This window comes from Neomonachus schauinslandi, chromosome 5 (assembly GCF_002201575.2).
Source record: "Neomonachus schauinslandi chromosome 5, ASM220157v2, whole genome shotgun sequence".
Taxonomy (NCBI): Eukaryota; Metazoa; Chordata; class Mammalia; order Carnivora; family Phocidae; genus Neomonachus; species Neomonachus schauinslandi.
Genome location: NC_058407.1, coordinates 61,734,290 through 61,749,216, shown reverse-complemented (window position 1 = coordinate 61,749,216; position 14,927 = coordinate 61,734,290). Strand labels below are relative to the sequence as shown.

Genomic DNA, 14,927 nt, shown 5'->3' with positions numbered 1-14,927 from the left:
TGGAAGTGTGCCTTTCATATACAAATCAACCAATCCAAACCCTCAGCCCCAACTTTTTATCTAACGCTCACACACCAAGACACACCAAACCAAAGTTTCCCCTGCCCTCAATCACTTTTAGCTAGGACCGCTCCTATAGACCAGAGCCTGCTGAAATTACTCAAACTGCCCAATCCTAAACTTGTCAGATGTGCCTACTCTGCCTCAGCCGTTCCTTCTGAGGAAACCATCATACAGGTTCGGAACCATGCTTTTCCCTTGCTCCTTTTGCCTCCTAACTGACCCTAGTACCTCCCCATGAGGCCCTGCCTGGCATGGCGTGGCATGCCCCCTTCTCTTGAGAGCTATTAAGTAATAAACTCTTCCAAAAGTCGCTGTCTCTGTGTCTGCCACCTTACCATTTCTCATTAGAACAAAATCAGAGGCACAATAGGAAGGCATTGCCTTCAGCATAGCACATTGCCCTGAGGTATAAAAATTTAGGGGATGCCAAACAAAGGGACAATTGAAAATATTAGTGTTTTTAAGTTTTCTTTAACCCAGAAAATTTAAATCCATTGTAAGGCTTTCCAAATTTACCTGTCTTATAATCAGGGCCTTTGGGGTATTTTAAATTGAGGAGTGGGATAGATGTCACTTGGATACATATTAGTATATTTATTAAAAAGGAAAAATAAGGTCATAATTTTTCAAATAAAAATAAATCTGATTTGGCCAATTGCTTTGACAATAAGGACTGGCTTTGCTAACTATATCATATGGTAGATAGTTTTGTAAATTAAATGAGCTAAATCTGTGGCTTTAAGGTTTTGATGAAAATATCTTTAAAGCATGTAATAAGATAAAATTATTTTATTAAAAAATTAATGTTGGGGGCACCTGGGTGGCTCAGTTGGTTAAGCGACTGCCTTCAGCTCAGGTCATGATCCCAGGGTCCTGGGATCGAGTCCCGCATCGGGCTCCCTGCTCTGCGGGGAGCCTGCTTCTCCCTCTCCCACTCCCCCTGCTTGTGTTCCCTCTCTCGCTGTGTCTCTCTCTGTCAAATAAATAAATAAAATCTTAAAAAAAAAATTTAAAAAAAAATTAATGTTGGAAAAAACGTTGGCAGTGATGTATTGAAATTAATGATATTTTGATTATTCCAACCATTTCTTTTGGGTTAAATAATGTTCCTTTAAGTAAAAGAATAACCTCTTTAAGAGTAACCCATATTTTTATTAGTAAATAAAAATGAATCCTTTTTGGCATCCTCAGAAATCAAGAAATGGAATACTTGTAACAACTAGGTAACAAATCATGGGGCAAGTTGGGTGGTTTAGAGTTCTTTGCTTTCAGTAAAGTCGAAAGACTACCTGATTTGATTGTCAGCCAACAGATCATTAAGATAAATTGTGCTGATAGCTTACTCTGTGATTCTGGTGTATCATTTGAAAGGAGATCAAAGAATGTGCCATTACTATAACCAAATTCTTCTGTTCCAAGATACTATTTATGTGAATAAGGTTTCTCAGCACTTAAAAATCTAAATATTAGGGGTGCCTGGGTGGCTCAGTCGTTAAGCGTCTGCCTTCGGCTCAGGTCATGATCCCAGAGTCCTGGGATCAAGCCCCGTATCAGGCTCCCTGCTCGGTGGGAAGCCTGCTTCTCCCTCTCCCATTTCCCCTGCTTGTGTTCCTTCTCTTGCTGTGTCTCTCTCTGTCAAATAAATAATAAAATTTTAAAAAATCTAAATATTAGATAGGGAAGGGAGAGTTGATGTTGAGCCATGTGTGATTCTAATAATAAATAATACTGTCTACAAATATTTCATCACCAAAACACCAATTGGAAAAAAAACTCACTAAGAGATACATTTTAATAAAATTTTCTTTTTAAGCTTAGTAATTACTTATAAAATGTATATGTATATATCTTGATCAATCTTATTGATAAGAATTGTAATAAAAAATCAATCCAAGAGAATTTTTAAAAATTCTTAGAGACTCATGGTCACAGGAATTTTTTTTTAATTTTAAGTACAGTTTATACCTTTTTGTTGAAGAAAATTATTGATCAAAGGTGATCAATAAAATATAGTAAAGCATAGGGGCACCTGGGTGGCTCAGTCGTTAAGCGTCTGCCTTCAGCTCAGGTCATGGTCCCAGGGTCCTGGGATCGAGCCCCGCATCGGGCTCCCTGCTCAGCGGGAAGCCTGCTTCTCCCTCTCCCACTCCCCCTGCTTGTGTTCCCTCTCTCACGGTCTCTCTCTCTGTCAGATAAATAAATAAAATCTTTAAAAAAAAAAAATATAGTAAAGCATAAAAATATACATTAGCATACAATTCTCTAGGGAATATGGGATTGGAAATATGGGTTGAAAGAGGAAAAGAAATGAGGAAAAATTTGTAAGTGATAAATAAAAGTTTTATTTTAAATTGTCAGTGCAGGGGCACGTGGGTGGCTCAGTCGGTTGAGGATCTGCTTTCTGCTCAGGTCATGATCCTGGAGTCCCGGGATTGAGATCAAGCCCTACATTGGGCTCCCGCTTCTCCCTCTGCCCCTCACTCTGCTCGTGCTCTCTCTCATTCTCTCTCTCAAATAAATAAATAAAATCTAAAAAATAATAATAATAGTAATAAAAATAAATACAATGTCAGTGCAGAGGGCACTTGGGTGGCTCAGTTGGTTAAGCATGTGACTATTGATCTCAGCTTGGGTCTTGATCTCAGGGTTGTGAGTTCAAGCCCCGAGTTGGGCTCCACACTGCATGTGGAACCTACATAAATAAATAAATAAATAAATAAATAAATAAATAAATAAATAGTGCTGGGAATTATATAATTTACATATTTAAACTTTTGATGGAGGCGCTTGGGTGGCTTAGTCCATTAAGCATCTGCCTTTGGCTCAGGTCATGATCCCAGGGTCCTGGGATCTAGCCCCACATCCGGCTCCCTGCTCCCTGCTCAGTGGGGAGCCTGCTTCACCCTCTCCCTCTACCCCTCCTCCCACCCCCCATGCTCTCTCTCTCTCTGCACTCTCTCTCAAATAAAATCTTTTTAAAAAATAAACTTTTGATGAAAAAAATGTTGACTTTAAAATGGAGTAGGTGGGAGCATACCTGATATTCAGCTGAACAAAACATGCTTCAAGACCACTGTTGGCATAGGACTTACCTCCAGGGCGTGTACTCATTGAGAGAATAGCAAGTGATAAAGCACTTTTACATTCTGTCCTTTTTGTCAAGTGTGGCATGGACTCTAGCTTGAGTAAATGAAAGGCACACTTCATGTGAGCTCAGAGTAATGAGAAACAGACACACCGATGTGTTTCCCGGGGGATTAGCTACATAGAGCTCGAGATAAAAGCATCGTTGCAGTGCATGGGTGAACGGTGAGTAGGATTTTGGTATGGTTAGCTGGTTGCGAGGCTACGGGGCAAGAAGTGAGTGCTTACGGGTGTTGAGTAGTACTACAAACGCAACACCCGGAAGTGCTTTCTGGGAACACTTGTGTTCCGATAGCAGGAGTGCAAGGCTGGGGCCAGGATGGGGAGGCAAACAGCCTTTGCTCAGCCTGTGCGGGGTCCCCTTCCCGTCTCATGGTGTCTCTGTGTCTTTCTCTGTCTCCTTGCCCCTGCAGTCACTGCTCAGCATCCCGGGCTCCCCGTTCCTCTCCCGGCACAACAGCAAAAGCAGCATCTTCAGCTTCAGGGGGCCCGGGCGGTTCCGCGACCCGGGCTCGGAGAACGAGTTCGCGGACGACGAGCACAGCACGGTGGAGGAGAGTGAGGGCCGCCGGGACTCACTCTTCATCCCGATCCGGGCCCGCGAGCGCCGCAGCAGCTACAGCGGCTACAGCGGCTACAGCCAGGCCAGCCGCTCTTCGCGCATCTTCCCCAGCCTGCGGCGCAGCGTCAAGCGCAACAGCACGGTCGACTGCAACGGCGTGGTGTCCCTCATCGGCGGCCCGGGCTCCCACATCGGCGGGCGGCTCCTGCCAGAGGTGAAAATAGATAAGGCAGCTACCGATGACAGTGTAAGGAAGTAAACACATAGACCGAGCCTAGGCATGGCAGTCTCTCCCGCGCCCTCCTCTCTTCTCTCCCGCCCGGCCTCTGGCTCCCACGCTCAACTCTCCCGTCCCCACCGTCCCCATCACCCCCCGGCCGCTTCTGTCTTCTCCCTCGTGGTTTGTTTCTGTTTCTCTCTTCAGCCCCTCCTTGTTTTCCCTTTCACTTTAATCCCTGCTCAGTTCCCACCCACCCCCCACCAACTTCTTACTTGTTTCTGACTGTTGCCCGACCCCATCAACTCTTCGCTTTCTTTTACTTCCTTTTCTTTCTCTCCATCTTTGCGAGTCTCTATCAGCCTACCTGTTTCCCTCTCCCCCCTCCCCCCCACCCTGCTTTGACTGAATGCCTCTGGCCAGCGGATCCTGCCACCACCAATGACCAAGTCTGAGCGGGTTTGGAACTACCATTGCTTCTCTCCCTCCCACGTCCTCTCCTCATAGGGAAACAGCCTGGAATTTAAAGCTCTTATCTTTCTGTTAAAACAACAACAACAATATAGTTCAGAATAATTTTCCAGTCTCCTCTGTAAGAATGAGGTGTGATTTTTCCAAAGAGGAACGTGGATACCTGGTGCTGCGGGCAGGAGGTGTGCACCAGGGAGAGCCAAGCAAGGAGAGGTTAGGGAAGCCGGTGCAGAACTGGAGCTAGACATTCAAAAGGGATTGAAATGGAAATAAATCAAAGGAGGGAAAAGTGGGAGGTTGGGGCAAGAACACATGGTGTATGGGGGAGGAAGGAAAAGGGAAGCGAAAGATGAATTTTAAATGTAATCAAATGTCAGGCTCTGGAGGAGCTACATATAATAGCTTCGTAAAATCACTTGTCTTGGGGTTTGGATAATGGCTCCCCTCTTTGGGAAAAGCCATCTCTTAACACTTCTTTAAATTCTAAGCTGTTTATACCTTTTTTTGTAGTTTCAAATTCTTGTAACCTCAGCGATCCTCATCCTCTGTACCTCTAACTCCTTAACTTCCCTCAGTCCTTCCTTAGCTGGCATAAACTCCATGGGATAGCATGCCAGTCCATTTTGTTCTAACACTTCCGTTCCCTCTAACACAGCACGAAGACAGCCGGTCCTCTAATTAGCATGTTGCATGTGTGGAGGAAAACTGGACAGTCAAGGATGGAATAATTCACAATGATCTGTTTTTAACATTTCAGGACAGTTGTTGACTGTACAGATAAAAGGCACTTAAGGATGTTTTTGACATTGTCTTTTCTCTCCTGCCTTTTTATTTATTAGCAAAATACCCGCCCCCCCCCACACACACGTGTTTGTTTAGCTTTTTACAAGCTACAAATTACTTTTACATTCATTATTTAATTTGCTCTGAATAAAAATTTCTGTAAGGCTGACCAAGTGGAGAGCATTATCCCTGTTTTTAGATGGGGAAGTAGAGCTCAGAGAATTTGGGCTCCTGGAGGTCACGCAGCTCATTGTTGATAGAGCCAGAGTCTTAGGGAGAAGATAATCTTCTCTTTCTCAGTGAATTTTAATGCCTTCTCTGTTTAGGCACATAGGCATTTTTCTTCTGGAAACCTGTTTCTTTAGTATCAACTATAATAGGAACGGTAATAATAACAAACAGTGGTTCCAAAATCCCCCCAAAACCAGATAGTTGGCCAAAATAAATGTTATAGATGATTATTTTTACTCTAAATATAATTTTTGTTTGTCTCTAATTCTATATCTAGAGGTAAATTTTTAAGCTCCATAATTAGACAGTTATGTTCTTTGAAAAAGCAAGAGATGATATCAGTAGAGAATGAGGGGTGGGTCAGCATGGACAGTACAGTTTGGGCAACTCAAATGTTAAGAACCAAATTAAATTTTGACATTCTGGCTGGTTTTTTAAATATTTCAGCCAAATAATACATCTTGCTTTTTCTTTGAAAAGAAGGTATTAGAAAAGGTATTGAGGAAGGAGGAGATTGAACTTCAGCTAAAGGCAGATGAGCATGTTTGCAGGTTTGGTTTTTGGTTTTTTTGCAGCTTCTGTTATAATGTGTGGGGGGAAAAATTTGAGAGGTAGTTGAGCAGATGGTTGTGGAAGTAAGGCTGTCTGCACCACCTTACACTGTAGCCTACAGAGTCCTGCCTTTGGGTTTTGGGGCGCCTGCACACTCAACACCCTATAAGCACTTAGGGGATTCATTGCAGAGGTCCTAAGCAATGATGGTGACAGATTTGAGGATTCCCAAGGCCAGAAGGGCAGATCCCAGAGTGGTAGGAAATGAGGTAGGCAGGACTATTTCATCCCCAAAGGCTTCATAACTAGGAAAAGCTATTTCATTAGAAGCCGTAAAGAAGCACTTCCTAGCTATTAATTGTGTGGCAATCTATGTAAGTTATATTAATAGGCCAAAAAGACAAAACAAAACAAACCCAGATGCATAGTGTGTGTGTGCTATGATAGCAGATCTATAGAAAGATAAACTACCTACAGAGAGAGGATGACTGACTAGAAGTTAATAGTAGTTGCCTTTGGGAGGGGAAATTAAAGGTGACTTTTTTCCTTCCTTACACTTTTCTGTTATTTACAGTTTTCCACAACGGACATAATAATTAGAGCCACCATATATTGGGTTCTTGCTATAGTTATGCTAGGAACTTTATATGCATGATCTCATTTAATTTCTTATAATCTTTGTGTTCAGTAGGTGGTTTTATCCTCTTAACAGGTGAGGTTCTAAGCCTTAGTGATTCATGGAAATGGAGCTTGAACCAAGGTCTTCCTGCTGTCAAAGAGGCCTTCCTGGCTGCTTGAATAGTAGTTTCTTTGGGAAGTGGGAAAAACATCATTCATCTTAGAAGGACGCAACAGATTACTAACATTACATGCAGTCCAGACCAGAGGAGCAGCGAATACCGCTTTAGGCTAGGATGTAGCGATTCCTACTGTCAAAACATTTGGGATGCGTCTCCAGTGGATTAACCACTAGAGTGCTTCCACTGTATGCTCATGCTCTTTGGAGTGGTATGGGAGCTGCTGAGGCGCACAAGCTGGGCTCACACAGTATTGATGCTTAGGCTATGCCACATCTGTATTTTTTCCTCAGACTCAAGTCAAGAAATATAATATTCTCAGGGCGCCTGGGTGGCTCAGTTGGTTAAGCATCTGACTCTTGATTTCGGTTCAGGTCATGATCTCAGGGTCCTGAGAGCAAGACCCACGTTGGGCTCCACGCTCAGCAGGGAGTCTTCTTCTCTCCCTCTCCCTCTCCCTCTGCCCCTCTCCCTGCTTGTGCATGTGCTCTCTCTCTCTCTCTCAAATAAATAAATCTTAAAAAATATATATATATAATATTCTCTGTGGAAAAAAAGATACCCGGACATCACCTCATTAGAGTTTCATCAGAAACTATTTCACCTGTTCATTAATTATTCAGTTATGATTAGTGAGTATTTTTCAATAGTTTAGGAATTTTCACTTTTGCTTTTTGCTGAAGCAGAGGATGAGGGGACTTTTCCCGTGTCTTCATCTCTAAGCTGGAAAAGTAGGTGAGAATCTCATCACTCATGGAGAAAGCAGGTGCTGCTGACAAATCAAAAAATCACAAGTAACTCAGAAATCATGTTGCACTAGCTTACACAAGCATTATCTCATTAAATGCACACAGCTGATAGATACTACTCGTGTGTGCATTTCACTGAGGAGGAAACCAAGGCTTAGAGAAATAAAGTGACTTGTCCAACATCACACAGTAAGTGGTAGGGTTAGGGCTTGAACACAGGCAGTCTGACTCCAGCGCACTGGCCGGTAACCAGGGCACTGCACCAACTCTGAAGCCCGGGTTCTTCAGTTTATTTACTGATGTGATCCTGGGAGATTAATGTCACCTTTCTAAGCCCATTTCCTTATCTGTAAAAAAGAGACAAAAGGACCTGTGCTATAAGGCTATTGTGAAGATTAAATGTAATAACATTTATAAACTGTGAAGCATATTATTTGGCCCATTCCTGGTGTTCAGAAAGCCAGTTTCCATTTATTTCCCTATACTTCTTTGGCCTGCTTAGCCGTGAGAAGTAGACATTAAGATTTCTCCGGAACTGCTTGACTTGGCAAGGGTTGCATTCCTTCTAAAATCTTAAAGAAACTTTGAGAAGAAGAAATTATTGTGCAATTATTTTAAAGCCGATTACTGCAAAAATTTGAGAAAGGCCTGAACAGGAGATAAATGGCTAGGTTCTTTAAAGCTACTTCTAAAATGCTCTAAATTTTAGTTCCAAGAAAGGTAACTGCCTGATAAATTTCTGTTCATACATCTCCATCGGAAAGCAATTTAGCTGAGCTTCCTTGGGCAGATCTATAGAAATATGGGCAAAATCTGCTATCTGCAGGTGTTGTAGGATATCTCTTTGAGAAGGACAGCTACAGTTTAGGAGGTTGGAAATCCGAGGCTAAATGTCCTAATAAACTTTGCATTTGGGTTGAGAGAAATGGAACAAATTTGTACTGAGTTTAACTTTCAAAGAATGTAATTAAGGTTCTCAGTGGCTTCCTCTGTTACTGATAGTTTTACATGAAAGCTGCTTAGAGGCTGAATTCTAAGAAGGCAGAAGCTGCTGCCTTTAAAACATTATTAATTCTTCTCTTTCCTCCCCAACAAAGTAAACAAAACAAACAAAAGAAATAAACACCTCCACTTACAGGAATAAAAAATGACCTGAAAAGATAGGGAAGGGGAAGGGAAAGAGTATGGGATCTTTCCTCTGGTCCTTGGGTCTCAGCGTGGTTGAAGGAAGAAGTCCTCTCCCTCCCTCCCAGGTGATAATAACTGAGTAGCTGAGCCAACAGCAGACACACCTCCCAAGCAGAGTCTGGAGGAAGGGCGCCTCTGAAGCTGCTATACATGGGAGAGTCCACTCCAGCATTCCTTCCTTCCAGTTGGCTAAAATCTGACACAAGATACGATAGCCAACAACCCGGATGGTGCGGCCACTTTGGAGAACAGTGGCAGTTCCTCAAAAAATTAAACACAGAGTTACCATATGATCCAGCAACTCTGCTCCTAGGTAGAACTGAAAACAGTGTTCACACAAAAACTTGTACATGAATATCCATAAAATCATTCATAATAGCCAAAAAGTGGAAACAACCCAAATGCCCATCAACTGAGGGATGGATAACTAAAATGTGACACATCCCTATTATGTAATATTATTCAGCCATAAAAGGGAATGACGTATTGATATGTGCTACAGCATGAATGAACCTTGAAAGCATGATGCTCAGCGAAAGAAGCCAGGCACAAAAGGCCACATAATATACGATTCCATTTATATGAAATGTCTAGAAGAGGCAAGTCTGTAAAGACAAAAAACAGATTATTGGTTGCAAGGGGCTAGGTAGAGGTGGGGCTTGGGATTGGCTGCTAACAAGTACTGTGTTTTTCTTTGGTATGATGGAAATATCGTGGAATACACTGTAAATATACTACAAGCCACTGAATTGCAATAACTTTGAAACGGTTAAAATGGTGAATTTTATGTTATGTGCATTTCATCTCAATGTTGTAAAAGTTGAAAAGAAAGAAGCAAATAGCCTGGGCTTTCAGTGCCAGCTTTCAAAACTTCACCTAGGGACTGGGGCGCCTGGGTGACTCAGTCGTTAAGCGTCTGCCTTCGGCTCAGGTCATGATGCCAGGATCCTGGGATCGAGCCCCTCATCGGGCTCCTTGCTCCGTGGGAGGCCTGCTTCTCCCTCTTCCACTCCCTCTGCTCGTGTTCCCTCTCTCCCCCTGCTTGTGTTCCCTCTCTCGCTGTGTCTCTCTCTCTGTCAGATAAATAAATAGAATCTTAAAAAAAAAAAAAAGAATTCCAAGCTAAGAAACACTAGCTTAAGAACCTTGGCTAATTTTATTCTGTGTCTCTCTGTCAAATAAATAAAATATTTAAAAAAAACTTCACCTAGGGAGGAAGGATTTCAGGAACTACATCCATCTTGGATTCCTGCATACCCTGGTTTTAACAGATCAGACTTTTTTAGTACAGATTTATTTTTCTCTGGATACTACTATCTTAGCCCCCAGTTAGTGTTTAGCACTTTTTTTTTTTTTTTTTTTTAAAGTTTTTTTTTTTTTTTTTGAGAGGGGGAGAATGAGAGAGAGCACATGAGAGGGGGGAGGGTCAGAGGGAGAAGCAGACTCCCTGCCGAGCAGGGAGCCCGATGCGGGACTCGATCCCGGGACTCCAGGATCATGACCTGAGCCGAAGGCAGTTGCCTAACCAACTGAGCCACCCAGGCGCCCAGTGTTTAGCACTTTTAAGTAATGTTCTTCATAGGGAGTTTTAGTTTATGTCATCCTAGGCAGTTAACAGTGATGAATATATGTTTGCTCCCTGTCTCTCCATTAATCGGTCAGATCTGATGAATAATGAGAGACTCCGTGTTTAGACAACAACCAGACCATATATAAAAATAGGACTTTCATCCACAACCTGCCCAAGAAGCCAGCCCCCTTATCAATGATAAACAAGCCAGGCAACCAGCCTGCTATAAGTCAGACTTGCAGGAAGCCAGATTGCTATCTCTAGTGACAATCCAGTAAACTAAACAATAACTTCTATAACAATCAGCCCCAAATGGTCAGGACTTGATTACTAAGTGACACTTCCCCTAATTTCTGTTTCTGCTTTCAACTTAGGACCCAGCAGAGAAAGCCAAATATGCACCCCTAATCAATCACCTAGGATGCCCTGCTTCTCATTAGCCCACCTACAGCTTCCTCGTGCCAGCCACCTTGAAATCAAGGCACACCCGAAGTCTTCCCTTTTTTCCACTATAAAGCTTTCCCACTCGGCCTGCCTTTGAGTCTCTGGCAAAACACATGTGATGGTGGCTGACTCCCTACGTCAAGCTCAGAATAAATAGCTTTTCCCACTTGATTGATCTTCATTTATTTCCACACTATAGATAGCATTTTATACATATTATATACACACTCTGTGTCCCATATTCTTTCTCAAAGGAATTGTACTGCATAATCAGTATTGCAGCAGTGCAATGGGTAACCGTCACCCAAGAGTTACCAAGGGTGTGGATATGATGGTGGTGGAGTAAGAGCTGTCTGACCAGCTGAGAATTGTCCTCTACACCCCTTTGTACCACAAGACTCTCCCAGAAGGAACCCTTTCCTACTCAATCCCCTCACCTCTCTGAGCAACCTCTTCTATATGTATCACCATAGATTCGTTTTCTTTTATTTTCAAGGACTCATACAATATGTATTTCTTATTTGGCTTCTTTCACTCAACAAGATGTTTTTGAGATACATCCATATGTTGTTTCAATAGATCATTCCCTGTTATTGATGAGATTGATAAGGTACTTCATTGTATAAATACACTCTACTGTGTTAGTCCACTTTCCTGTTGATGGACATTCAGGTTGCTGAGAGCAGTCTTGTGCAACTCTTTTGGTAAATAAATGTTTTCATTTATATTGAATAATTATCTCAGAATGAAATTCCTGGGTCATATGGTAAATGTTATATTCAGCTTTATAAGAAACTGCCAAACAGCTCTCCAAAATAGTTACACCATTTTTTTAATGCTCCTACCAACAGTGTATTAGAGTTCCAATTGCTCCACATCCTAGCCAACATTTGGTGATGTTAGTCTTTGATTTTAGCATATTATTAGTCATAAACTGTATCTTACCTGCTTTTAATTTGCATTTCCCTGCTGATTAATGATGATGAGCATCTTTTCATGTGCTTATTGGCTTCTCACAGATCTTTTATTAGTTGCTTATTTTTAAATCTTTTACCCATTATTGATTTGTTTTTTATATGTTATGGATACAAGTCCTTTATCAGGTACATAAATTTTTAATTTTGATGAAATCCAATGTACCAGTTTTTTCCTTTTATGTTGTTTTTTGCATCCTGTCCAAGTAATCTTTGCCATTACCCAAAATTGTGAAGTTATTTTCCTTCTATAAATTTTACAGTTCTGGGTTTTATATTCAGGTCTCTGATTTAGCTCAATTTGTGTGTGTGAAATTAGATGGGAGTTGACTTGGATGAATATCTAGTTTCTCAGTACCATTTGTTAAAAAGACTTTACTTTCTCCATTGAATTGACTTGGCACCTTGGTCAAAAATCAATTGATGTACATGTGTGGGTCTGTTTCTGGATTCTGTTCTGTTCCCTTGGTCTGTTTGTCTATGCTTAGACCAATACTACATTTGTCTAATTACTGTAACTTTATAGTCTTGAAATGAGATAGCATAAGCCCTCCAAACAAAAAATATTTTAAAGATTATTAAATAATCTCTTAAGAGATTAATTTGCTATTCAGATCTTTTTTAAAAGATTATTTTCCTATTCTAGATCCTTTGCGTGTCCTTATGTATTTTAGAATCATTTTCTTTCAGTTTCTTCAGAAAAGCCTAGAATTCTTAGAGTGATTGCTGGGAATAATGGATGTCCTTGAGTCTTTCAATCTGTGAATGTGGTATAGTTCTCATTTATTAAAGTCTTCTCAAGTTTCTCTCAGCAAAGTTGTATAGTTTGTATTGGATGTCTTACCCATCTTTCATTAGTTTTATTCCTTGGTATTTGTGTTTTTTGATACTGTTGTAAAAGGTATAATTTTTAAATTTTTTGTTTTCAAGTATTTGTTGTTGCCAGAACATAGAAATACAGTTAATTTTTGTGTATGACCTTGTATCTCATCACCTTGATAAATTAACATATTGGTTCTATTAGGTCTTTTTTTTTTTTTTTTTGTAAATTCCATAGGGTTTTCTACATGCACAATAATATTGTCTGTGTATAACAGCAACTGCACCTTTATGCCTTTTACTTATTTTTCTTGCTTTATTGCACTAGCTAGGACTTGAGATACAAAATTGCATAGAAATTATAAAAGCAGACATTCTTCCTTGTTTCCATTATTAGAGGAAGAGAATTTAATGTTTCATCAAGAAGTATAATGTTAGCTGTAGATTTTCATAGATATTCTTTATCAGATTGAAGCTGCTACATTCTATTCCTGGCTCGCTAAGAAATTTTATTATGCAGAGGTGTTGAATTTTATTAAATGTTCTTTTTCTGCATCTGTGAGATAATCAGATGGTTTTTCTCCTTTATTCTATTAAAGTGATGAATAACATTGACTCTTTTCCTAATGTGAAACTAGCCTTCCTAATATAAACCCTGTTGATCGTGATATATTATCTTTGTATATATTTGCTTGTTTTGTTAAGAATTTAACATCGTTGTCCATGAGGGATATTGGTCTCTCATTTTCTTTTCTTGTGGTGTTTTTGGCAGGTTTAGTATCAGGTTATGTTAACTTTATAAAACAGGTTGAGAAGTATACCCTTATCCTCTATTTTCTGAAGGAATTGGTATTAGTATTGGTATTGGTATTATTTTTTCTGTAAATGTTTGGTAGAATTCACTGGTAGAGCCATCTGGACCTAGACTTCTATTTATTGTAAGGTTTTTTTCAATTATAGTTTCTAATGTGGGCTATTTAGATTTTCTGTTTCTTCTATCAGTTTTGATAAGTTGTGTTTTGATAAGTTTGTCCATTTCATACAAGGTGAAATGACATGAAGTTGTTTACAATATATCCTTTTTTTTTTTTTTAGGTTAGACCGCTTAGATTTTTGGGTTTATTTATTATCATACTGTAGCTTATCATACTCTGACTAATATAAATATTGTATAGAAGGTTTCCATCTTACAATGGTTCAACTTAGAATTACGGTATGTTCTTATTATCCTAATAATGCCTATAGGATTTGTAGTAATGTTCCCATTCCTTTTCCTGAAAATTACCATTTGTGTTTTCTTTTTTTCTTGATCAGTCTTGCTAGGGAATTATCAATTTTAGTAATCTGTTTTTAAAAAAACATTTGCCCTTTTTGATTGTCTATTGTTTGTCCACTTACTAATTCATTAATGTCCATTCTTATTTTATTATTTCCTTTCATCTACTTACTCACAGTTTAATTTGATCTTTTTCTAATTTCTCAAGGTGAAAGCTTAGAGCATTGATTTTATATCTTTTCTATATTCTAATATAAGCCTTTAGCACTGTAAAATTTTCTCAAACCATGTGTTAGCTGCATCCCATAAATCTTTTTTTTTTTTAAAGACTCCATAAAGGTCATTTGTTTTTTTGTTTTTAAGATTTTATTTATTTATTTATTTGACAGAGAGAGAGAGAGAGAGACAGCGAGAGAGGGAACACAAGCAGGGGGAGTGGGAGAGGGAGAAGCAGGCTTCCCCCCTAGCAGAGTGCCCAGTGTGGGGCTGGATCCCAGGACCCTGGGACCATGACCTGAGCTGAAGGCAGACGCTTAACGACTGAGCCACCCAGGTGCCCCTGCATCCCATAAATCTTAATGTATTGTTTCCGTTATCCTCAAAGTATTTTCTAATTTCCTTTGTGATTTCATCTTTCATCCATGGACTTTTACCAATTTAAGGGGACTTTTCTGACTGTTCTATTATTACCACAATACTTTTCAATGGAACCTGTTATTTGGATCTGTGGTGTATGCTTTTCCTATGTACAAAGGTGACATAATGACTTTCTTTTTTTTGCCCTCTGAAGTTCCCCAAGTATGGTCTTTGATTTTTTTTTTTTTTCTTGGTGTCTTCTTTCATTTATTTCTTTTCTGAAACTGAAGATATGTTCTATAACATGCCTTACTCTGGAACAAATTTTAATGTTATAGAACTATGTTGTCTCCCCATATCCCTGCTATAGTTCATTTTCATTTTACATAGAAAGATATAAATAATAATTGTTCCATCTTAATATCAAGCTTGGGGATAAACTTTATGTGGATTTTTTTAATCCAAGCTAAAAATTATTTTAGCTTTCAAATAGATACCACTAAATAATAAT

At 39.9% G+C, this 14,927-nt stretch overlaps 1 protein-coding gene across 5 annotated transcripts in view; it reads left to right on the top strand.

Annotated features, from left to right (window-relative positions):
• Positions 1–14,927, top strand: part of SCN8A (sodium voltage-gated channel alpha subunit 8) — a 114,673-nt gene that overhangs the window by 52,183 nt on the left and 47,563 nt on the right. For 4 of the 5 annotated variants that reach the window (XM_044914840.1, XM_021704929.1, XM_021704931.1 and 1 more), the window contains exon 11: positions 3,621–3,983. In XM_044914840.1, coding sequence (XP_044770775.1) covers positions 3,621–3,983 — 363 coding nt within the window. Of the gene's footprint in view, positions 1–3,620; positions 4,017–14,927 lie in introns of all 5 variants that reach the window. The other variant, XM_044914839.1, reaches the window with a different exon arrangement.